General features: G+C 34.3%; 1 protein-coding gene across 1 annotated transcript in view; it reads left to right on the top strand.

Annotated features, from left to right (window-relative positions):
* Positions 1-25,541, top strand: part of TBC1D32 (TBC1 domain family member 32) — a 186,016-nt gene that overhangs the window by 69,028 nt on the left and 91,447 nt on the right. The window contains exons 19-23 of the mRNA XM_061206963.1: positions 2,999-3,137; positions 5,740-5,827; positions 7,737-7,855; positions 13,818-13,934; positions 20,617-20,705. Coding sequence (XP_061062946.1) covers positions 2,999-3,137; positions 5,740-5,827; positions 7,737-7,855; positions 13,818-13,934; positions 20,617-20,705 — 552 coding nt within the window. The remainder of the gene's footprint in view (positions 1-2,998; positions 3,138-5,739; positions 5,828-7,736; positions 7,856-13,817; positions 13,935-20,616; positions 20,706-25,541) is intronic.

Genomic DNA, 25,541 nt, shown 5'->3' on the forward strand with positions numbered 1-25,541 from the left:
TCTAAGAAAGTATAAAGTAATTGGGTATTTATATCATGTTTTGAAAAGCGTTATGGAGTTTAGCATACTTTGACCAGTTGCTGCTCCTCTAAGTACTCCATGACTCTGTCTTGTTATAGTTATCCAGAATTTTGGTTTTATATTTTTTAATCACCTGATTTATTTATTCACACAGATATTAAATTTTTTGACATGTTTATTATTTTACGCCATTTGTTGAAACTTGTAGGCCGTTCTTTCTGATAGGCTCACTTTTTTCCCTAATAAGTTTCTAAATATAGTTATCCTTTAATTGTTCTTAACGGTTTGAGGGTAGTAAACTGTCCTTATCTTTCTGTGTCTGATAGTAGCTATTCTCCTTCCAGCCCACACAGACCACCCCCACCCCGTCCACAGCTTTTGAGGGCTCACATTCTCTCTCCTCTAAATGGTAGTTTTTCTGGGTATCAAAGTTTGATAGACAATCATTTCTTATTATTATTTGAGGCTTTACTCCACTGTCTTCTAGAATAAGTAGTAACTGATAAACCTGTTAGTATAATCACTTTTATTTTATAGGTCATATCTTTTCTCTCTCATAGCTTTTAATTTCTTTTTTGGGATGTTTGCTATTTCTGTGTGACTTAAGTTTATCCTGCTTGGTACTTTTTTTTTTTTTAATTTTTATTTTATTTTGGAGTATAGTTGATTAACTCCTGCTTGGTACTTTGAATGTTCTTTTGATCGATAGACTGGACTGGCATCTTTCTTCAAATCTAGAAAATTCTTAGTATTTTTCAAATATTTCTTCTCTTCTCTTGAAGCTTTTACTAGATGTATTTGAAAACTTTTAGTATGTTCTGTCTCATCTGTTTTCTCAAACATTTATTTCTTATCTAGCTACCATTCAATTCAATAATTCTTTGTGGCTGAGAGTTTTCCCATTTGCTTTTTTAAATTAATTAATTAATTAATTTGTTTTTGGCTGTGTTGGGTCTTTGTTGCTGCGCGCAGGCTTTCTCGTTGCGGCAAGTGGGGGCTCCTCTTCGTTGTGGTGCACGGGCTTCTCATTGCAGTGGCTTCTCTTGTTACGGGGCATGGGCTCTAGGTGTGCAGGCTTCAGTAGTTGTGGTATGCAGGCTCAGTAGTTGTGGCGCACGGGCTTAGTTGCTCTGCGGCATGTGAGATCTTCCTGGACCAGGGCTCAAACCCGTGTCCCCTGCATTGGCAGGCAGATTCTTATCCACTGCGCTACCAGGGAAGTCCCCCTATTTGCTTTTTAAGTGGGTTTTTAAACAAATACTTCCAAGATTTCCAATGGGTTTTTTTTTTTAAATATCTACCTGTTTTTCATTTCTGCTTTTTGCTTCAGTTTTAATGGAAGATTAAAAAATTTCCTTTGAGTATCATAAATAAAGCTAATCATTATTTCTAAATTATTTCAGCTGGAATGGATTCATTTAATGAATGTTGATTCTGCTGGCTCTTAGCTTTAGATGTCTTTTGAAGTTTGATTGCAAGTCCCTTTAAAAATGAGTCTTTTTTTCCTTCACTACTTTCCTCCCTTCTGCCCTCCCTCATTTCCCCCAGTTTCTATTTCTATATTCTTTCTTCCCTGTCCAGCAGTTTTATGTTTTTTTCTTTTACTACCCCTATGTTTTAAATAAACATTGTATTGGCATTTTGAGGCTCCTATCGGTGATGATGAGGATATTGCATATACTGTTAAAAGTTAGAAGATGAATTGATTATCTGCTCATTTCTAGAAATGAAGCTTTTTCTGTATCCTCAAGTCTCCCTAGGCTTATGGCTTGTCAAAAGCCCCAATTTTAGTCAGTTTTATACATATATAAGTATTTTGTTTATATATTTTCTTTAGGTATATAAATTATATATTTTAATTTTAGTTAAATGTATATTATTTTTAGTAGTCTTACCCAGTCATGAATCTTAATCAGTGAGCTTACCGCTGGTCATACATCTCATATGCAACTCTTTGAGTCCGTTATATCCTATTGGAGCCAAATTTGGTTTCCATTACTTGCATTTGCCTGAGAACTAGTCCTACTTCTTTGTCCAAGGTATATTTATTTTGTGTTTGAACATGGTTATATCTTTGACCATTGCTGTGTGATCACTGATCGATATGTGTCAGCATATACTGATTGTTCCTTTTCTGATCAGAAAAGTTCTGGATTTCAAATCTCTTACCAGTTTCAAGACATACTTCTGAAACTTCCTTGGGCAAAAAAAGGCACACTTTCCCATGCTCTGTTTCACTGTACATATAAACATTTGATTTTGACCTATTTTAATATCCAGGTCTTTTTCTAGGCAAGTAGGAATATCCAGTAGGGTGGGTAGAAAATTTTCTCTTACTTCTGGTACTTCAGATGAAGTGCTGATATCCTCTCCTGTGTTTCCAGATTGCTAGCTCTGACTCTCCTATTTACTGTGTGTCTTCTGAATGTTTCAAGTTGTTTTCTTTGTCTTTTCTTTTTCTCTGGAGAATGTTACTGGCCTTTTAGAAGTATTCTGAGAAAAAATGTTATTCTCCAAAAGTAAGACTGAGAACCAGTGAAAATAAAGATAAAATGCCTGATATGCTTTAGAAAGTCAGAAGACAAATACTGACAGATCTTTTCTTTAATGAAGAGAAAGTATAGAAATAATGGAAAGTTGGGGCTTGGGGAATCCAGGCACAGCAGAATTATAATAGGAAAACAGAATGAAATTAAGACCTGGTTGAGAGAATCTAGGTGTAATGAAAATGCTGACATGTGCGGTTAATATTTGATTCATTTAGTGAAGGAAAATTATTGGATAGAAGAAATAAGAAAAACAACTCACTGTCAAGGAAACTATGATGTTTATCTTATTTTTAAACATTTGAGTACTTTGCAGCTAATGTGTACTCTATAAATTTAATTGTTAGTAGTAAGCTGTTTTTTGTTTGTTTGTTTTTTTCCAGTTTTGAGTATAATAAAGACGTTCATACCTTTCTTTTTACCTGTTTCAGTATGGCTTGGGAAGAGAATTTGTTAGACGATTTACTAAATTTTGCTGCCACTCCCAAAGGACTACAACTTCTTCAAAGAACAGGTGCCATCAATGAATGTGTGACATTTATGTTCAACCAATACGCAAAAGAATTACAGGTGTGAATTACCATCTGCCACAGGCAAAAGGAACTTTCCTTTCTGTAAAAGCCATTAAGAACATTATTCTGTTTTCTTTGTGTGAAGAGATTATTAAACCTCAATTAAAAAACCATGTAGCATTGTAATATTTAATGATATTTTTTCAGGAAAGCTTTAGAGAGTTGATGTTGGTATCTATGAGTATTTTACAGGCTGAAACAACTGGATGAAATTGAAAAACTCAGTTAATCATCTAGATGTTTTATAAATATGATATCAAACATCTGGCTATACTGAAACTCGGTGGAATTCCAGGAGAAAAACCTTCTGAGTCTAAGTGTATGTGTCATTGAGAGTTTAGGGTTCACATTTTGGAAGAAATAAATATATTTGTAGAGGGGTTTTGTTATTGGTACTGTTAAATAAAATTTACTATAAATTTAGCCCTTTATCAGACAGAGATCATTGAGGTATATTCATCATTTTGCTGTTAAAGTAAATATCCCTAGACATCAGGGCTTCTTAGGATCATAGATATGCTTTTAAAAGTGTTTCCTTTATCTCTGGAAGCTATTGTCTCTTGATGTTCAGACTTCTTATTGTAGCCTAGCAGAAGGGGCTAGGGCCTCTTGGGGATCTTTTTTTATAAGAGCACTAATTCCATTCCTGAGCACTCTCTACCTTCACAACCTAATAGCCTCCCAAAGGCTCCACTTCCTACCATTACTTCCAGTGCTTAGGATTTCAACATAGGAATTTTGAGAGGAGATAGACATTTAGATTATAGCAAATATAGAAGGTTTTCACGCTTTTAGTTTACATAAATTGTGTTTTGATCTGCTGGTGAGTTTGAATTTCTCCTTGTGTACTAGTTAACCATTTGGGTTTCCTTTTTTTTTTTTCCTTTCCATTTTTGAAAATATTCAAGCAACTGAAAGATATCTTTCTTTCTCATTCAGATTCTTGAGGCCATGCAGACATAGCTTTTCACTGTTGTGATAATATACCTAAGACTAGATGTCATTTTTTTATATTCATAAATTTTAAAACAATCTGGTCTTCCTTTGTAATATACTGTTCGTTGTAATAGAAGATGTTGTTCCCTGGACATCAGTAACTTACAACCATATAATTTAGTACAATAGTTTAATGTTGATTTACACCATTCAAGACATTTTTTGAACATTTAGATTCTCAGTTATCTTGTAAGAAAGCAACTAGACTTTCCTTAATTTTGCTGAAGAGAAATTGGAGATCCAGGCCGGTTATAAATGATCTGCTTGTGTTCACACATGTAGTTATTGATGGCATTACTACTAGAACTCAGATTAGTCTTAACAGTGTCCATGAAATCTAAGTCTTGTTTAGTGAAGCCTCTCTAGCTTCTCTGAAGTTTTCCTCTGCCTTTCCTTTTTAGTATTTAGTGTTGATCTGGAAGACCCCTGTGGCTACTAATATCTGAATCAGCAGTGTCCTTTGGGATGATTGATGAGTAAGGTGTTTTTTCCATTGTCATGGAAGAAGGCAAGTGGGAAAAAAGATAGACATTTATCTTGCTGTACTTCGGTGTTATCCCACTGCGGAACTAATGGATGATAAATTAAGGAAAATGGAAAATAAGAGTAATAAAAATGGAAAAGGAAGGCAAATTTATAGAGATGAGCAGCAAAAAAATTTAAGAAATAAACCTAATTCTTTCCCATGGTCTTTTAGTCGTCCCACCCCTCACCTTTTTTTTTTTTGCCCCTAAAATGGAATGTATAGTTTATATTTTTAAAATTTGATAAAAACATATCCTTATCCTTTTAATGAAATGTTGAAAAATACAAATTCTAAATGGTTAGCTCTGTTTAGAAGTCAAACACTTTGTCTAAGATCAGGCTGACCTATAAAGTCTGAGGAAGGAGGAATATTTTATAATGTCTTTGTTATTTTCTTATTCTGATTTCTGCTAAGAGATACTTCTGAACTGTACCATGAATACACGAATGATATTCTTTGTGAAATAACAAATTATTTAAGGTTTTCTACAATGTTGTTTAGAAACCTGTATATTAAATGAAGATTGTGTGTGTGTGTGTGCGTGTGCGTGTATATAACTTCCTTCTTTAGGAAAAAAAATCACATTGCCTCTAAAACCGTCATTTTTAAGAAGATACCATTATTCTTTTTAAAGTTGTTTATTTGAAAGCCCAGTTAAAAAACTGGCAGTCAATACAGATTAATTAATGAGAATTTATTATCGAAGAACCAACCTAAAGAATAAAATAGTAAGATAACAGAAATTAGAATTGGAAGGAGTTTCTCTTCGTCTGGTCCAAAGTCCCTTATTTTATATATAAAGAGACTTAGAGACATAGTGACTTGTTTATGGTCATGAAGCAACATAGTTTTAGGGCTGGTTCCAGAACCTAGATCTCTGAAACAAGATTATCAAAAATATTACATTAGTATTAACTCACTGATTGTTAGAGTTTGAGTTTTTTCTGCTCTTGTTATCTTTCCTTGAAAGACTGTCCAGCATTTTAATAAAGAAATCAGTAACTCTACGTGTAACATGTTAAATAAACTATTAACATTCTGTGTTTTCCTGCTTCTCATTGTTCCTTATTTATGTTAGGTCAGCAGGCATAAAAAGTTTGGCTATGGAGTTCTGGTTACACAAGTGGCATCAACAGCGGCAGGTGCAATAGCACTACAAAGTTCAGGTAAGTTCTTTAAAATTATAATTTAAATAAAATGAGCGAGTCTATACAAAATTTAACTGCCATGATCAAGTATCAGGTATTTCACTCTAAAGTTCTTTTTCCCAAGTTAGACCTTAGGTAAAAGAATGTTACTGGGATTTCCTTTTTACCTTTTCTCTTCCATGAAATCCCACTAGGAATTTTTTTTTTCTCTGTAAAAATATATATAAATTTTTTCTTTCCTCAGAACAATGGTGCATAATGACCTAAACTGAGATATACTTGATGGCTTTAAGAAGCCTTCATCTTATAAATCAACAGTTTGTCATCCTCTCTTGGTATAATTGCATCTGATGGGATTTAATGCTCAGTTTCAGTGAATTATATATAAGTCAAGATTTCCAGTCATAATAGTTATCACACATACATGCCATTTTCTTATTCCTTTTTCTCTTCCTTTCTTGAAAGATTCTCTCTCACCCACTTAATTTTCACCGCTATTTTTGGAGTTTGTAGTTGGCATGTATTGAATATTATCTACTACAGATTGGATTTTTAAGACATTCTAACATTGGGAGATTTAATATATTGTATATTAAGGTTATCTGAACCCTGAACCAGAGACAAGATGTAATCTCTAATAGAGATGCTGTGATTATATTTAAGTCTTAGAAGTGAAGAATCATAACATCAGTGGTCACTATTGATTCTCTCCTCAAATGTAAATATTTTTCTATAGTGTATCTTAAATATTTTTTGGCTGGACTAATTTGGAATACTGATGAAACACGTTTCTTGCAGAAGCTGTCCTAAGCTGAGCCACTTACTCTTTTACTTAAAATAAAATCCAATTTATTTATAGTACTGAGGGACACATTAATGGAAACATTTGAAGACTGGATTCAATCCCAGATTTTCTTGTTGCTCAAGTCATTAAGCTTCTAAACCTCATAGTATCCAACTTTTCTTGAGAGGATTAAATGCAGTTTTTCATAGGACAAAGGAAGGAAGACTAACACTGTTCGAGTTCCTCTGATGTCTTGGTACTATATTAGGACCTCTGTGTATATCGTCCCATTTACACTTTATGGCAACCCTCAAATGCAACACTTTTTCAGCTTTCAAATCGGGAACTGATGCTCTTAGAAGTCAAAAGATTCAAGGACATATAACTAACAAGCTGGCAGATTTGTAACTTGAACACTGCTATTTTCGATTTCAGAGCCTATATGTTTTCCATTATACCAGAGGACCCTTTCTGCTCTAATGTGTTATTACGAACTTACTGATTTATGATTAGGTGTTCTGTTTTGCACCTTTCCATATGCTTTCATTCCTCATAAAGGAATTTGATAATAGGGCTTAATAATCACTTTCATTTAGATTTATAGTATCTGACTCAGGAGAATTTAAAGACTGTATAGAGCCAGAAGTTGTATGAAGTGGAGAATTGTTCTAAGCATATGGAAATACAAAAAAATTGTTACATTAAAGAAGGGGAACACACACTCTTTGGATGCTTACTGTGCCTCTGGGATACCTCCTTCCTTACACACATACACCCCAGCTTTCAGGCTGCATTTCACTATTAGCTTATTTGCTGAGTAAAATGTAAACCTTATTTTTTTCAGGAAAACATGCTCAGAGAGGTTATTGGCTAAAGGATAAAAACTGGGGCTCAAAATTCAGTCCTCTAGGGAAATAGTCTTTGAGAGTTTAGGCATTCCATAGTTATATGATAATGAGGCATCATAAATGTATATTAACAATAGCAGATATAATTTCTACCAAGGTTAGAGGTTATTTCTTGTACAGGATACAAGTATGTCTTCTGTCAGTGTGGACCAGTCTTGTCAGAAGGATAATTATGTCTTTCCTCCATAATCCAAAGAAGTAGTATATTATAAATATGATGTAAAATTCTTCTTAGGGTTTATTAATGCACTTTTAACTGAATTATGGGCTAATCTGGAATGTGGAAGAGATGATGTTAGAGTAACCCATCCCAAATCTACTCCAGTGGACCCTATTGACCGAAGCTGTCAAAAGGTAAGAAATAATTTAACTAACAATGTATAGATTTGAAATATCTCTCTCAAATTACTTCATCCAGACCTTAATCTCTACTCAGTTACAACCAGCAGCCTTTCCTAATTTTTTTCCTTCCTTTCTTTCATTTCTAAATTTTTATTTTTAAAATAAACTTAGTAAAAGACAAATACCAGTGTTCCCTGGGAATTGTCTTGCAAGACGTTTTTCTTTTAGGATATTCCTACTATGATTTTTCTCAATTAATAAACTACACACCAGACATACTAAAAAAGCAAAACAACAAATGCCGACTCAAAGGAAGTAGAAAAAGAACAAACAAACCCAAATTTAATAGAAGGAAAGAAATAATAAAAATCAAAGCAGAAATAGAGACTAAAAAACCAATAGAAAAGATCAGTGAAACTAAGAGCTGGTTTTTTGAAGAGATAAATAAAATTGATAAACCTTTAGCCAGACTTCTCAAGAAAAGAGAGGAGCCAAATAAATTGGAAATGAAAAAGAAGTTACAGTCAATACCACAGAAATCATGATATTACTATGAACAATTATATGCCAATAAAGTGGACAACCTAGAAGAAATTGTATATTTCTAGGAATTTATCCATCTCCCAAGACTGAATCAGGAAGAAATACAAAATATGAACAGACAGATGACCAGTAACGAAATTGAATCAATAATTTTTAAAAACTCCCAACAAACAAAAGTCCAGGATCAGATGGCTTCACAGGTGAATGATACCAAACATTTAAAGAGTTAATGCTTTTCTTTCTCAAACTATTACAAGTTTGAGAGGAAGGAATGCATCAGAATTCAGTCTATGTGGCCGGCATCACCCTGATTCCACAACAAAAGACTGTGAAAAAAATAAAAAATACAGGCCAATATCACTGAATGTAGTTGCAGAAATCCTCAATAAAATACTAGCAAATCAAATTCAACCATACATTAAAAGGATCATACACCATGATCAAGTGGATTTATCCCAGGGATGCAGGGATGGTTCAGTATCTGCAAATCAGTTGTTGTGATGTACCACATTAACAATTGAAGAATAAAAATCATATGATCATCTCAATAGATGCAGAAAAAGTGTTCGACAAAATTCAACATTCATTTATGAAACTCTCAACATTCACTGATGTATGAATGGATAAAGAAGATGTGGTATAGGTATAGAATGAAATATTACTCAGCCATAGAATAGAATGAAATCTTGCCATTTATGACAACATGGATGGACCTAGAGAGTATTATGGTAAGTAAAATAAGTCAGATGGAGAAAGACAAATACCATATGATTTCACTTTTTTTTTTTTGTATTGTAAGTTCTGGAATTTATTGTAAAATGAGATTTTTATAACTATCCACAAAACTTTATGTTTAAGGTTTTTCCTATATGTTGCTTTATTCAAAAAATATTTTTGAAGTTAAAATTAATATGAATAATATTTGGTCAAATATGAACAACTACAGCAACAAGGCTGCACTGTCTATGAATGTGAATATGTGAAGAAAAAACATCATTTACTAATTTGTAGAAGATAAAAAAGTTAACATATGATTTCACTTATACGTGGAATCTAAAAAATGAAGCAAATGAACAAACATAACAGTCATAGATTCACAATAGACAGGTGGTTGCCACCTGTGCGGTGGGGGAATGAGTGAAATAGGTGATGGAAATTAAGAGATACACACTTTCAGTACAAAATAAATGAGTCAATGTGATGAAATGTATAGTGGTGAATATAGTCAATAATAGTGTAATATCTTTATGGTGGTAAAGGTGGTCAAAATGTACAAAGTTTCAGTTATAAGTAAGTAGTAGGGATATAATGTACAATATGATTAATGTAATTACCACTTCTTTATGTTATATGAAAATTGTTGAGTAAATCCTAAGAAATCTCATCACAAGGAAATTTTTTTTTTCTCTTTAATGTTGTATCTATATGAGATGATGGATGTTCACTAAACTTATGGTCATCATTTCCTGATGTATGTAAGTCAAATCATTATGCTGTACACCTTTAACTTATGCAGTGTTATATATCAATTATCTCAAACTGGAAGTAAAAAACAAAGCTGAAACAAAAACCAACCAACCAAAACTAAGAAAGCTTTGAACACTTAGACTCGAATCTAATAGAAAATTGTCATGATTATTTGAAGGAGGGGGTGGGCAGAAGATGCTATAGTATATAGCATATAGTATATAGTAATGTGGCAAAATAAATTCTTAGGCACTCAGAGGTTTATTATAATTTAATGACTTTTATATATTTAATATGTTCACCAATTTTCACTAAAATTAAATGCTTCCTGACTTTGACTTTATGGTGGCTTAGGAATTTTTCATTCAAAGGGTATCATAAAATTTTTTAAAAATCAGAATTTCTGCTTTTCTGCTTTCTGTAATAGTGGACTAGTTTCCTCCAGGAGAAAACACTTAAAACTCAGGAAAAATAAGCCAACTGGAATATCTAAAAATAGGCAAAAAATGGAGAGAAGTCAATATGTGGATGAAGAGAATGTTACTGCTAGAGATTCTGGATTTAACAGATTTACACCTGAGGGCAAGTACCAGTTGATGCTCCACAGATAGAAATCCATACTGTAACAAGCCTGAAAAACCAGAACACAAAGCTTAGGGCTACACAACAACTGGAATATGGAAGGAGGGGCACATATCAGGCCCTCCAAACTCTGTGTATGTACTCTGTCCAAATATGTGACTGTCCCTCAAACTATATACTTGAACTTAACAGATCTCACCTACCACAAGGGGTCAGAATTTAGAATTTGAGTTCAGTCATGTTAACTACTAAATTAAAATCAGCACTCCTTGGGGGGTATATAACAAAATCCAGCATCTCCACAACATATCCTTACAGTATATGGAATATAATCCAAAATTACTAGACATATGAAGGATAAAAGAAATGTTGCTGGGAAGAGGCAACTGATAGAGCTTGACTGTGAAATGTAGAAGTTGGAATTATTTGCCAAGAATTTTAAAGCAATTATCATAAATAGCATGTAAAAGAAAATATGCTTGTAATGAATGAACAAATTAGAAATCTTAGTACAGAAACTATATAAGAACCAGATTGACATTCTAGAACTAAAGTTATCTGAGATAGTTTTCTAGGTGGGCTTAACATAAGGTTTAAAGATGACAGAAGAAATAATGTCATCTCAATTCAATGAACGTGAGATAAATCAATAGAAATTAGAGTCCGAAAAGCAGAGAAAAAAATTAGGAAAAAGTTGTGTTTTGTGAGACCTTATCAAAAGGATTAAGATATGTGTGATTGGAACACCAGGAATATGAGAGAATGGAGCAGAAAGTTTTTTGAATAAATAATAGCTGAAAACTTCCAAATTTATTGAAAGATATAAATTTATAGGTCAAAAAAACTTAGTAAATCCCAAGGAAGAATATACAAAGAAGGAAAATAAAAATACAAAGAAACCACAGAAAGGCTCACTGTAGACACGTAAACTGCTGAAAACTAAAGCTAAAGAGGAAATCTTGAAAGAAGGCATAGAAAGTCACACATTACATACAGGGGAACAGCAGAAAACTTTGCCAGTATCTCATTCGAAACAGTGCACGCCAGAAGTCAACGAAACAAATTTTATGTGTTGGGAAGGGAAAACAAAAGTCCACCTAGATTTCTATATCCAGCAAAAATATTCTTAAATAATAAAAGCAAAATAAATTTAAAATAAAAGCTAAGAAAATATTTTACAGCAAACCTGCACTTTAGATAATACTAAAGGAATTTCTTTAGGTTGAAGGAAAATACCTGATACATATTTGGGTTTTTAGGATTAAAAGAAGAAATTTCAAATAGTTATATACTCACTCGCCTGTTGTTTTTCTCAATTTCTTGTAAGTAACATGTGACTCTTTAAAAGAAAACTGATATATAGTTGGATTTATTTTCTACTTAAAGGTAACATACAACAGCTATACCATACAGGACAAACAAATTATAAAATGTTATACAAATCTGTATGGGTACAGGATTCTTAAATTTTACGTAAAGTGGTACAATACTAATTCTTAATCCCTAGGAACTATTTCTAATTCAAATTTAGTGTTGCAGGGATTTTATTTAACTTCTTTGACTTCGAATTAGAAATGTCAATATAAACTAATAATTAACTTTTCTCCTTAAAAAAAATTGTACATTCCCCTGAACAACGTGCTGAAAAATCTAGAAATAACTCATTGTGGTAAACAGTCTGAGCGCCCAGCTTGTAGATCTAGATATTATTCTTCCCTAGGGATTCTGTTTTCTTTTGGGATTTAATTTAATTGTGATTTAAATTTTAGGAAACAATGATGTAGCTTCAATATATAATAAGGTACATTTAAAAGTTTCAGTCCAGTTCCTCCCTCCTTCTCTCTATAGCTTTGCTTTTGCAGAATGATACAGTAGCCCCACATAGCTATGTAAATTTAAAACTAAAGTTAAAAATTCAGCCTCAGTTACATTAATCATATCTTAAGTGCTCATCAGTAGTCACATGTAGCTAGTGACTATCATATTGTACAGCTCAGAGCATAACATTTCCATCACCACAGAACATTTTATTGAACAGTCAGGACTACGGAGCAAGGGTGATACTTTTAAATAGTGTCTGAAGATTATTTGTTCTGTAATGAGTAATCTTAGCCTGGAGATAAAATATGATTAGTTCTGCTACCAATTTTTTGATTATATGTCTTTGGCCAAGTCACTTCACTTCTCTGGTCCTCAAGTTTTCTCATCTATTAAATGAGAGATTGAATTAACTATTCTTTTAATTACCTCAGTGTTCTGATTTTAGTGAAAATTCTTAATGTGTTTGATCCTCAGAATTTCTGAGTCTAGTGAACATTTTAAAATGACAAGCAGAAAACTTAGTAGTTACAAATAAGTGCAATTAATACAATACAAACTAAATATACAAGTATTGGCAGAATACAGACCTTCTAGAGGTGGACAGACTTAATTGGAAAGCCTTCTAGAAAAAATGTGGCAAACATTTGAAAGCTTAATGAAGTAGGATAATGAGTAAGTGGGAGGGCAAGAGGGAGCTCGTTAGTAGGATAAGAGAGGTTTGTATATGTGGCAGTCACTTGAAGGAGACCACAGGCAGATTTGATTAACTGCAGTGGTGACTTCAAGCTGAAGAAACTTAATGGGGGAATTGAGGCTTTTGACACTGTGAAGAGAAGAAAAGTGTCAATTAGTAAAGTGTCTTGAAAGTCATGCTAAGGAGTTTAGATCTGATGTTTAGTAATGGGCAACCACTGCATGCTTCTGCATAGGGAATCCAAAGAATGAACTGTGCTGGAGAAAAATATTCAGATTCTTGTCGATACGACAAGAGCAGGAGCTTAAAAATTTCACGGAGAGATTAACTTGGTAAGATTGCACCAGAAAATGAGCTGGTTTTGATAGGAAAAGCCATGGCTTTTTCTAATAACTATATTTAGGTTACTTGAATTTCCGGTGAATGTAGTTAAAGGATAAAGGTAGCCTTGTGACCTGAGTGCTATAATGTATAGAATTTATTATTATCTTGCTCCAGAGCCGCAAAGTATTTTTCTTATATTTTCTTATGCATCAGATATAACAGTGCAAAGAATGAGAATGATGGCTCATTTCATTTTTTGTCAGAACCTAACTTTCAAGAGATATGTGATATTTTAAAGCATTTTCCAGTTCTCATTTATGTTTTGTTACAGTTGTTATGTATTGTTAGTACATGGATTATTGTTGACGTTAACTATTTTGTACTTATCATAGATGCATATATTTCAGTTATATGGATTGATTAGGCTTATTTTAAAAATTGCCCTTCGCATTAATGACTCTTCCATGGATGTGGTTAAAAAAAAAAAATGAACCATTTGAACGATTGGTTTTTTTCTCCCCCTCCCACCTCCCCCCGCCCCAGTCTTTTCTAGCACTGGTGACCCTGTTATCTTATCCTGCTGTTTATGAGCTTGTAGGCAATCAAGGTCTTCCTAATAAAGAAGAATATTCTCTTCGTGAAGTCCCAACGAGTGTTATTGTAAGTCATTTTCTTTTAATCTTTCACTTTTACAGTGCCACTTTTTAAGATTTGTAGTAAAAATGCAATTTAACAGAAAAAAAGGTATACTAAATCACATTTAAAGACTGTTTGATTTATTAACCTATAGAATGTTAGCTTCTGAATTATCAGTAAATGGAATCTTTGATCTGGCTGTCTAACAGTGGTGGCACCTATTGAAATAACAAGGTTAAGGTTTCCCAACTAGGAAAGAGATTTGGCATATATAGAAGTATGTGTATGAATTATTTTTAGGTGACTTACGTTAATAAATTGTATCCAAAGAGTCCAGTGCATTTTCTGCTTATATTTTAAATGAACTATGTATTACTGCCCCATGAGGGCAGTATATACATATTTATTTAATTTGAGACTTATTTTATATTCATACTCCAAGATGGGTAATTTGTTTTAATCATTCAGAGACATTTAGTTCCTCATCTTTGGGTAAGTTTATGAATTGAACACACATAAATATGTGTATATATGCATTAGTAAAGAATTATTTAGTTCTGAAATTCCATTATTAATCATTACTTTTATTTCTGGTCACTTTGTCCTGTGTCTTGTCTTTTTTTTTTACGATTTTGACATTTTGAATTCTAATTCTTTTTGACCCTAAACATTTTATTTTTTTAAACTTTCTCTACTTTGGGAAATTTTTGATGATTTATATGAATGAGATATAAAGATAGGTATTTTTATCATTAAACTTTTATATTCTTGAAGTGTTCCAATTTTATCTTATCCTTACTTGTATCTTGGCACTTCTTTTTTTTTGTTTAATTTTTAAATTTTATTTTATTTTATTTTTTATACATCAGGTTCTTATTAGTCATCCATTTTATACACATCAGTGTATACATGTCAATCCCAATCTCCCAGTTCAGCACACCACCATCCCCACCCCGCCGCGGCCTTCCCCCCTTGGTGTCCATACATTTGTTCTCTACATCTGTGTCTCAATTTCTGTATCTTGGCACTTCTTAAGTAGTTTTGTAATTAGCCATTTATGCGCCTGTCTTCCTTACTATACTGTGAGGGCCTGAAAGCAAGTAGGATATCTTAGTCACATTTACATATAGAACATAGTAGATATCCAGTGAATGGTTTTTGAAAATATTTCTAATATTATTACCTTTATTGAAATCTATTATGGAATACAAATACAAATGAATTATTTAATCTAGCGCAATGGCTTGGATGTTTGTTCTCAAGTTTTCGTGGATGTTCTACAGTGCATAGTCAGAAATATCTTTCCACTTATGTTAGGATTGGTCTTTTATTTAGTTTTTTTAAATAAATTTATTTATTTATTTTTGGCTGCGTTGGGTCTTTGTTGCTGCGTGCAGGCTTTCTCTAGTTGCGGTGAGCAGGGACTACTCTTCATTGCAGTGCACGGGCTTCTCATTGCGGTGGCTTCACTTGTTGTGGAGCCCGGGCTCTAGGCACGTGGGCTTCAGTAGTTGTGGTGCTCGGGCTCAGTAGTTGTGGCTCGCGAGCTGTAGAGCACAGGCTCAGTAGTGTGGCACATGGGCTTAGTTGCTTCATGGCATGTGGGACCTTCCCAGACCAGGGATCAAACCCTCATCCCTTGCATTGGAAGATGGATTCTCAACCACTGGACCACCAGGAAGTCCTGATCCTCTATCTTTGAGATTACTCCTTAGGGGTACGTAGAGCTCTTACTCATGCTTTTTTACAGTTACATAGTGCTCTTGTGTGGATGTACTAGAGTTTATTTATCCAGTTGTCTATTGGTGAACACTTGGTTTCTTTCAGTCTTTTGCTATTATCAATTATGCCAAAATTAATAACCTTGGCTTATCTTGTGTTTACCAGTATGTCTGTAATTTTTTTTTTTTTTTTTTGTATTGCTGCATAACAAATTGCTACCAACTTAGCAAATTAAAACACCCACTTATTATAGGTCAGAAGTCAAGTACTGTGTGCCTGGGCTTTCTGCTCAGAGTATTAATAAGACTGATATAAAAATGTTGGCCAGGCTGAGTGCTTGTCTGGAGGCTCTGGGGAAAAATCCCTGATAACATATTCATTCTTGTTATTGGCAGAAGTCAGTTTCTTATTGTTGTGGGATTGAAGTGCCTGATTTCCTGCTGGCTGTCAGCCAGGGGCTGCTTTCAGGGCTTTGTCGGATTGTTCCCTCCATGTCAGCATTGAAGAACTTCACTCATGCTTTGAATCTCTCTGACTTCCTCTTTTGTGACCAGTCAGAGAAAACTCTGCTTTTAAGTGTCTCATGTGATGAGATCAGAGCCACCCTGATAATCTCCTCTTAAAATCAACTAATTAAGGGCTTTAATTACATCTGCAAAATCTCTTTACAGCACTACCTATTGATACATTAGTGTTTAAGGCCTGAGAATCTTGGGGCCATCTTAGAATTCTGCCTACTACTGATTTTTGGGCTGGATTTCTATAAGTGGGATCACTGGGTTGAAAGGTAAATTCATATGTAATTTTGGTATGTATTGATAGATTTCCAACCACAGGGAATAATCCTTCTGCATTCCCATCAATAAGATACTATAGTGCTTGTTTCCTGGCAGGCTCATAGAAGATAATATGGTCAGTGGTTTAGATATTTGTCTGACAGGAAAGAAGTGTTAATTTATATTTTTCTCATTATGAGCAGAGTATCTTTTCATACGTTTAATGTCCATTGACGTTTCTTCTTCTCATAGTGGTCTTTCAACTTATTTGTGCTTTTTTCTATTTGTGTTATGTTTCTCAATTTTAAGAAATTCTTTATACTTTAAGAATATTTGGCCTTCACTCTTCATGGTTTCCTATTGAATGTCTACTAAAATTCTAAGCCCTGGAACAACTTCCAACTTGTACTACTTGTGTATATTAAAGATGAATGACACAAAATATTCTTTTCCTCTGACAGATATATTTTTCAATTGCTTTTCTATTTCTTTTCTGTCTATTTATATACATTGTGTATTAGGTTGGACCCCTTTAGTTATTGGAGGAACTCAATTTGAATTAGTTTAGGCAAAAAAGGAATTGACTTACCATCTTGCAATAAAATCAGGGACAAGTGGAAATAGAACTTTGAATTCAGTCAGGTTGACATCTGTCTCTCTTGCTTTCCCCACCCCCTTTCCTTTTACTGCTCTCCATTTTGACTTTATTGAAAGGCATATACATAGTATAGTGGTTAAGAGTTTGTATTCTGAAGCCAGACTGCCTGGATTAGATTCCTGGTTCTGCCTCTTACAAGCTGTGTGACCTTGGACAAGTTTGACCCATTTTCTCCTCTGTTAAAAAGAGGGCAATACTGTTACCATCTCAGGGTTGTTGTAAGAATTAAGTGAATTGAATTAAATTAAATATAAAAGTTTAAATCACTGACTGGCAGATAAGTGCTGTATAATTGTTTGCTGTAATTATTATTAATATGTTCTTCTGCAGATGGTGTCCTCTATAGGAGAACACACGGGAGGGACTACCTGTCATTCCATACTGACACGTTCACCATCCCCCCTTGTATTAGCTTCCTAGGGCTACCATAACAAATTACCACAAAGTGGGTGGCTTAAAACAACAAATTTATCCTCTCTCAGTTCTGGAGGCCAGAAGTCTGAAATCAGGGTGTCAACAAGACCACATTCCCTGCAAAGTTTCCAGGGGAGAATCCTTCCTTGCCTCTGCTCATTTCTGGTGGTTTCAGGCATTTCATGGCTTGTTGCTGCATCCCGCCAATTTCTGCCTCCATCTTCACCTGGCCGTCTCCTTTTCTTTGTTAAATCTCCCTTTGTCTTTCTCTTATAAGAACACTTGTCATTAGATTTAGGGCCCACTTGCCTAATACAGGATAATCTTATTCTCAAGATCCTTAATTTAATTACCTCTGCAAAGATGCTTTTTCCAAATAGGGTAACAATCATAGGTTCTGGGGATTAGAACATAGACATATCTTTTTTTTAGAGGGAGTCACCATTCAACTCACTACACCACCAGAATGGCGTTTTCCTCTCCCTCCTGTCTATAGACTGAATGTTTGTATACCCCCCAAATTCATATGTTGAAACGTCATTCCCAGTGTGATAATATTTGGAGGTAAGGTCTTTATGGGGTGACTAGTGCCTTATTAAAAACCCTAGAGAAACCTCTCACCCCTTCTGCCATCTGAGGACACAGCAAAAAGACGACATTGTCTGTGAACTAGAAAGTAGGTCGTCACCAGACACAAAATCTCTGGCAACTTGATGTTGGACTAACCAGCCTCCAGAACTGTGAGAAATAAACTTTCTGTTATATATAAGCCACTCAGTCTATGCTATTCTATTACAGCATCCAGAATGGACTAAGACACTCCCCACTTTGAAAAATCCCAAGGGAGGACCTTAATAGACTGAGTTTTCTTCATGGATGTTTATGGACTAACCAATCACAGACCACTCTTAATAGTGCAGGTATAGGAGTATTGGCATTATGGTTGACATATTCCTCACCCTTCACTTGGCCCTTTCTTAAGTAAAAGGGATCAGATAGCACAAACACAACCATTGGGACAGTTGTAAACAGAATAGGCACTCAAACATATATTGATTTATAGAGAATGCATATTCCTCTTTGTTTTTCCAGTCTTGGTTTCATTCTGGTTTACTAGATTATTGAACATACTCTCAAGCTAGACAATATGCTTTTAAAAAAGCACAGAGTTTCAGACTCCTTTTTGAGTCCCAAGCCTTACTTGCAGTAACTTATTTATCAGAAGCTGTTGCTTAATTTAGGAAACTGATTGCCTTATTGACACACATTGTAGTGCTTAGAAACTGAATTTCTCCATAAGGTGGGCTTACCGGGAGTTTCCTTTACTTCCCTAAGTGGTGATCTATCAGTGTAATCCTCTTTGAAGAAGAATTTATTTACTGTAACATTTGTTCTCTGAAAATGCATTATCATTGATAGATAGCTGCTATTAGCTTGTTGGTAATACATTCTCTACCTTGTATTCTTACAGTATCTAGTACTTAGATTCAGAACTAGAACTTTGGAGTCACAAGGTGTCATGTACTGTTTTGAAATGAGTGTCCAGCTAAGTAGCAGCCAACAAGGACAGATTATTTAAGATAGCAATCCTTTCATTCTTCATTGTTAGGCAGTTTATTTAATATTTGCTGATTGTAAACTCTTTGTGCTAATATTATTTACACATTTTACAAGATATTTGTAGAATGGTAAATGCATTCCTAAGTGTTCCATGTAAGCTTTCAGTTGGTAAGTTCATACAAAATCCAGTTTTTACTGTGTCTTGTTTAGTATTTTTCAGATGTGATTTTTAGATCCATTATTTCCTCCTCCTTACAGGCTTATTTCCTGGCCTCTTACTTATTTGATATGTTTGTACTATCATCTACATAGACCTCAGGAAATATTATGTGACTTTATTCCCTAGCATAACCGTTCTTCTTTTGCCCTATTGGTTACAGAAATATCTTGAATTTAAACTCATGGAAAGTAACAAGTTTCTTGGTCAGGAAAATGATCAATGAGAGAGACAAGTATTTGCTATGAATAAATTTCTTAGGCCTGAACCCAAAGATATGCACAAAAGCCAGGTCTTATAGAAAGAAAGCCTTTTAGAGAATGCTCAAAATTTTGTGATGGGCTTAAATTGTCAGTGCTTGGGACAATTGATGGCACCTAGGCATCAGGTTCTCTCTGTACTTGCATTAGTGATTTTTAAGCATGGTTACCCATTGCAACAACTTGGGGAAGCTTTTACAAGGATGTTAATGCCAGAATCATACCCCAGGGATAGGGACTTAATTGCTTTGGGATAGAGCTTGGGCAGCTATTACATTTACTTTTTTTTTTTTTCTTCTTTTTTTGGCTGTGTTGGGTCTTTGCTGTGCGTGGGCTTTCTCTAGTTGCAGCGAGCGGGGGCTACTCTTTGTTGCGGTGCGCAGGCTTCTCATTGTGGTGGCTTCTCTTGTTGCGGAGCGCAGGCTCTAGGTGCGCGGGCTTCAGTAGTTGTTGCATGCAGGCTCAGTAGATGTGGCTCGTGGGCTCTAGAGCGCAGGCTCAGTAGTTGTGGCGCATGGGCTTTGTTGCTCTGCGCCATGTGGGATCTTCCCGGACCAGGGCTCGAACCTGTGTCCCCTGCATTGGCAGGTGGATTCTTAACCACTGCACCACCAGGGAGGCCCTATATTTACTTTTTAAGTTCTCTAGGTGATTGCACTGTTTGCTCAGGGTTGGAAACCACTGATTTACATGAGCAGAGAATATCTATTAATAAAATCTCAAATAGTTCCTAGATAAAACTATTTAAATCCACTGTTCATGCTTCACATTTTTAGAGTTCATATTTGTTTTTCAAGGTAGTTTACATTTTTAGCAGTTTAAACAGTATTTAACTGGCTGCAATAAGCAGCTTTGGCTAAACATTTGATTCATTTCAGGAATGTTTACAAGTCTTGATGCTCATACCACACCCACACCAATTAATTCAGAATCTCTAAGGGTGAGATTTAGGCTTAATTAAAAACAGTTTTTTTAAACAGCTCCCTACATTCAAATGCAAAGCCGAGTTTGAGAACCACAAATCTAAATAAATATTTGTTGATTTGATTTTCTTTAAATGATTTCAGCCAAGAACAGTCTAACTAAGTCTCTTTTACAGGATATTATTGACAGACTTATAATTTTGAATTCTGAAGCCAAAATTCGTTCTTTATTCAGCTATGAACAATCACACATCTTTGGTCTAAGGTAAGATGCTGAATTTCACTTGATGTTTTCTTATTGCAAAAACAGTTAAGGATATGGTCTATATACTTTAAAAACGTATTTAAAATAAGCTAATTTTTAAAGCATGTTTAAAGGTAATTTGTCTTCCTGTAATATTACAGAGTAAATTATAGTCATTAGATTTTTACTTTATGGCCTTTGCCACATTTAGGTTCTGTATTATCACAGTGTCTTTCACTTTTGCTCGATTCATTAGAGGCATTCTGTGGACCATTCAGTTTACTCAGGAGTCAACTGGGGCTTCCCTGGATTGGTGTTGGTTTGGACTCCTGCCATAATGTAGTCTTGAAAGAGGCCTAGAAATGGATGATTCATCTTGCCCAAATGTTGCTCCTCAATGTTAATCATACTGTTTAACCCAAGGTTTAAATATTTTCTGGTTGAATTTATATTCCTTAACATTTAAAAGCAGCTGAATTAAAGAAAATTTTCGCTTTCATAGGTTCATGATTTCCTTTCTACTAGCAAAGTAACTTTTTCAAGTATGTATGAGGGGGAGGGGGTCAGAGAGAATGTTCTACCTAAGAAATAAAGCAATTACTTTTCTAAAATTAGAATTCTCTAATGGTAGTGTATATTATAAGTCTTAAGCCTTTTTTTTTTTTTTTACATTCATTAATAGCTGAGCTTCATTTTTGGACTTTATAGTTCAAAGAAGGTAGGAAAAAAAACTGCAGCTATTATAGTTCTTTGGGGTGATATGCTCTTTATCTCAAAACGTACTTTCATATTAAATTTTAACTTTCTGTGAATAGCATCAGATAATCATATAGCAAGCAGTGATGAGGAATTCTAGGGAAAATTTATCAGTAGAATCTCCTTTTGCATAGCAAGTATGTTTCTGAGTTTTCTAATTATAGAACATAGATTTTGGTCTCTTGTTATTAATACGTTGAGTGAATTTTTTTTTCTGTATGTTTTCTTTCTTTTATAGAGTAATATTTTCTTTGGTGTTCTTCTGGCAAAATATTTAACAGTAGGATTTTAAGTCATGTAAAAAGCAATCCAAGAAGTAAAATGCCCCTGGGAATAAAATATATTAATTTGCATAGTGTATGCTTTCTCATAATGTCTAAATGGAGTTATTCTATCCTACACTAGAAAATTTGCCATCCCATTGTTGATGCATATAATAGCCGTGCAATATAGTGGTCAGCAACAGGGACTCTGGAATCATTCTACCTACTGTTTACTAGTTTTGTGAAGTGAGATCTCAGTTACCAATCTGTAAAATGGAGGATAATTATATACTTTTCCTCACAGAGTTACCATGAGACTTACATATGAAAAATTAGAAGGGCTTATAGCAGTGCTTGGCACATAGCAAGCACTATAAAAATGTTAGTAATAGATATGAAGTAGCAGTACTTCAAGTGTTTCTTTATATCTGTCTACTTGATGTATACGGTTTTTGAGTTTTACTTAGGAAATAAATTGACTTCATTTTTTCAGTATCTCAGTAGTCTTCCACATCTGCCAAGAAATGTGTTGTCTACAATATCAGCATTCAGACAAAGAAAATGACAAAACCACTTTTTGAGGAAAAGTTTGTATTTTAATTTTATGTGTCTTTTAACAAATTTTTCTTTGACAAGAAATTTCATGGTATTTTGAAGTCCATTCTTATAATACTCAGTTGTATTTTTAAGTTTTTAAGCATCTGAAGTTAACTTTCATTTTTTAAATGAAACTTTCATTTTTCTATGAAAGTTTACTTTCATTTGTCTACTATTTCAGTCTAGCATTGGTCACTGAGGTCCAGTGGTGATAATTTAAATCATAGCTTAGTATTATATAAATCTCGTGTTTCTATGTATTTCAGATTTTGCCTGTATCATTTTCTTTCACTCCCACAGTTTTTTGTTTTTAATTGTACCGTTCCCTCCCAGCAAATCATCTCATTAATGTGTTTGATTTCTACATTTAGCATTGCTTTGTTCCATTCACTTTATTTTTTTTCCCCTTGCTTGAAAAATCTAGACTAGCATGATGGTAAGTTTGATACAATTTCTTTAGGTTTACCACAGCTCTTAGATGAGGCTAATTTGGGGCTTAAGGAAATGTGGATTTTCACATTCAACAGCATCACATTCTATTTAAGTTTCTGAATTTTTATTTGCCAGGATCGTCTTACAAATCTTATATTGTAAATGACTAATATACAAGAAGGTTGCTTCTTTGATTAGCCCTCCTATCCTCTTTGTTTCCAGTTCCAACCTGTCCTTTTCTACTACTGGTATCAGTGTGCAGACATGCCTTCACATGTCCCACTTTACAATGAAATGAAACAAAACACACGCACAAAGAAACTCCTCGACATCACATCTCTCTGCAGTCACTGTCCTATTTCTCTGCCTCTTGCAGCAAAACATATCTATACGAACTGTCCCTACTTGCTTACCTCTGCTTACTCCTCAGCCCCCTTAGATTTGACATTGACTTTACAGTTCTGTCAGAACTGCACATCCTGCTCATCTCAAGGTCACTTATAACTTTTATGCTGATGAATCTAGTGGATTCTTCTCTTGATTCTCATCTAACTGTAAGTAACATTTGACATAATGGGCCATTTCTATGTGAAAGTTCTTTTAGCTTCTGTGATACCACATACTCCTATGGCTGCAGTTTCTCCTCCTTTTCATTCTGTAAGCAACCTCTGAATGTTAGAATACTCAGGGCTTGGTCCTGGATCCACTTTTTTTCTTTACACTCTGCCCCTAGTTCATCCACTTACTCCTTTGCCTTTAAGTATCATCTGTATGCCAACGGATGCCCCAATTTATATCCCCAATCTAAACCATCGTTCTGAGCTACCAGACTCATATATATGACTGCATCCTGATATCTCCATTCATACATTTCTCAGATATCACAAGCTTGTCTAAAATTGAACTCTTGGGTCTCCTCCCACAAAAAACAAATCTTTCATTTCCATCTCATTAAGTGGTCCAACTATCTATTTAGTTGTTCAATCTTGAGTCATCTTAACTTTCTTTCTGTGTGTTTCAAACAATAATTTGTCTTTATTATAAAGAAATTAACCAATGCAGGAAATTAAATATAACAACTTAAATGAAATTCCTCCTAACTCTGAAAGTGATATTATTAACACTGAGGAAAATCGTTCTAGATGTCTTCTATGCATATACAGACAGAAGAATAGCTATATGGAAATATTTTATAAAAATAGAATCATAATATGGTTTCTATTTTAAATTCTAAATGAATTTTATAGAAAAGGAAAAGAAACCCTAGTGAAACAGAAGGAATTGCTGAATTTCAAATAGCTGGTTTTTCACTCCAGAGGTAATTATTTCCCCAGCATTTCCTCAGAGGTTAAGAACAAAGATTATATAAAACACTGCAAGTGGTTTGAGCATTATAATTCACTTTTAGACAGTATGCTCTGTGCTGCATGTGGGGGATGTAATAATGTGTGACTATGATGTGGTTCTCATTCTCTCTAACCTGGCTACCTAGTGAGGAATTGGATTTTAAGATAATGAAAAATGTGAGGTAATTAATGCGGAAGAGAATAGCATCTTTATAAAGCTCTCCATCTTCCCATTTTAAATAACTGGCAATTCCAGACTCTATTATGGGCCTTTCAAGGAGCTCCAGAATATCTCCACCTTTCCTGTGTATAATATTTTCCACCTTCCTCAGCCTGAACTAATGCTCTGAGTAGGTTAGACTTATCTCCCTCAAGCACAGTGTTTATTATTGCCTCTGTACCTGTTTGTCTTGAATATTGTCTACACTTTTGCTGTCTTTGTACAAATTTGGATCATCGTTCAAGGCAAAGCTTGCTTCATGAATTACTTTCTCCATGACTTATTATAAGAACACTCTGATAATTTTCCTGAATGTCCTTTGCCTTTTTGGTCATTCACACATTCTTAATTTTATTTCTATCTCTGACTAAAACTTAAACTTCCCGAGGGAGTATCATTTTCTTTTCCTTTCATGCCCACCACATTGCCAAGTACTTTTTGGTTATTTGTTTAACGTTCATTTGCTAAGTCTGTTGATTAAAACAGTTGCCTGGAAACTTTTGTAAAGAAAGTTGTACATTTATTATATGCTGGGTGCAAATTATTTTCTTGAACACCTGTCTTTTAGGGGCACTGATTAAGGCACAATGAAGCTTTTGTCCTCAATAATTTGAGCTATAATTAACATGACATATTAATTTCAGGTGTGTAACATAATGAGTTGATACTTGTATGTATTGTGAAACGGTCACCCCAAAAATCTAGTTAAGATCATCATCATACATAGTTACAGGAATCTTTTTTTTCTTGTGATGAGAACTTTTAAGATTTACTGTCTTAGCAGCTTTCAAGTACGGAATATTCTCTTCACCCATTTTGGCCCCCCCCCCGCCTCACGACCCTTGCAATCACCAGTCTGTTCTCTGTATCTGAGCTATTTGGTATTTTTTATTCCACATGTAAGTGATCATACAGTATTTGTCTTTCTGACTTATTTCACTTACTATAATACCCTCAAGGTCCATCCATATTATTACAAATGGCAAGATTTTGTTTTTTATTGCTGAATACTCTCATTATATATACCATATTTTCTTTATCCATTTTTTCATCAATGGCAGTTTGTTTCATGTCTTGGCTACTATAAATAATGCTGCTGTGAACATGGCGGTACATATATCTTTTGAATTAGTGTTTTCATTTTCTTTGGGTAAATACCTAGAAGTGGAATTGCTGGATTATATGGTAGTTCTACTTTTAATTTTTTGAGGAACCTCTGTACTGTTTTCCATGATGGCTGTAC

The sequence above is a fragment of the Eubalaena glacialis genome, chromosome 12 (assembly GCF_028564815.1).
Source record: "Eubalaena glacialis isolate mEubGla1 chromosome 12, mEubGla1.1.hap2.+ XY, whole genome shotgun sequence".
NCBI classification, from domain to species: domain Eukaryota; kingdom Metazoa; phylum Chordata; class Mammalia; order Artiodactyla; family Balaenidae; genus Eubalaena; species Eubalaena glacialis.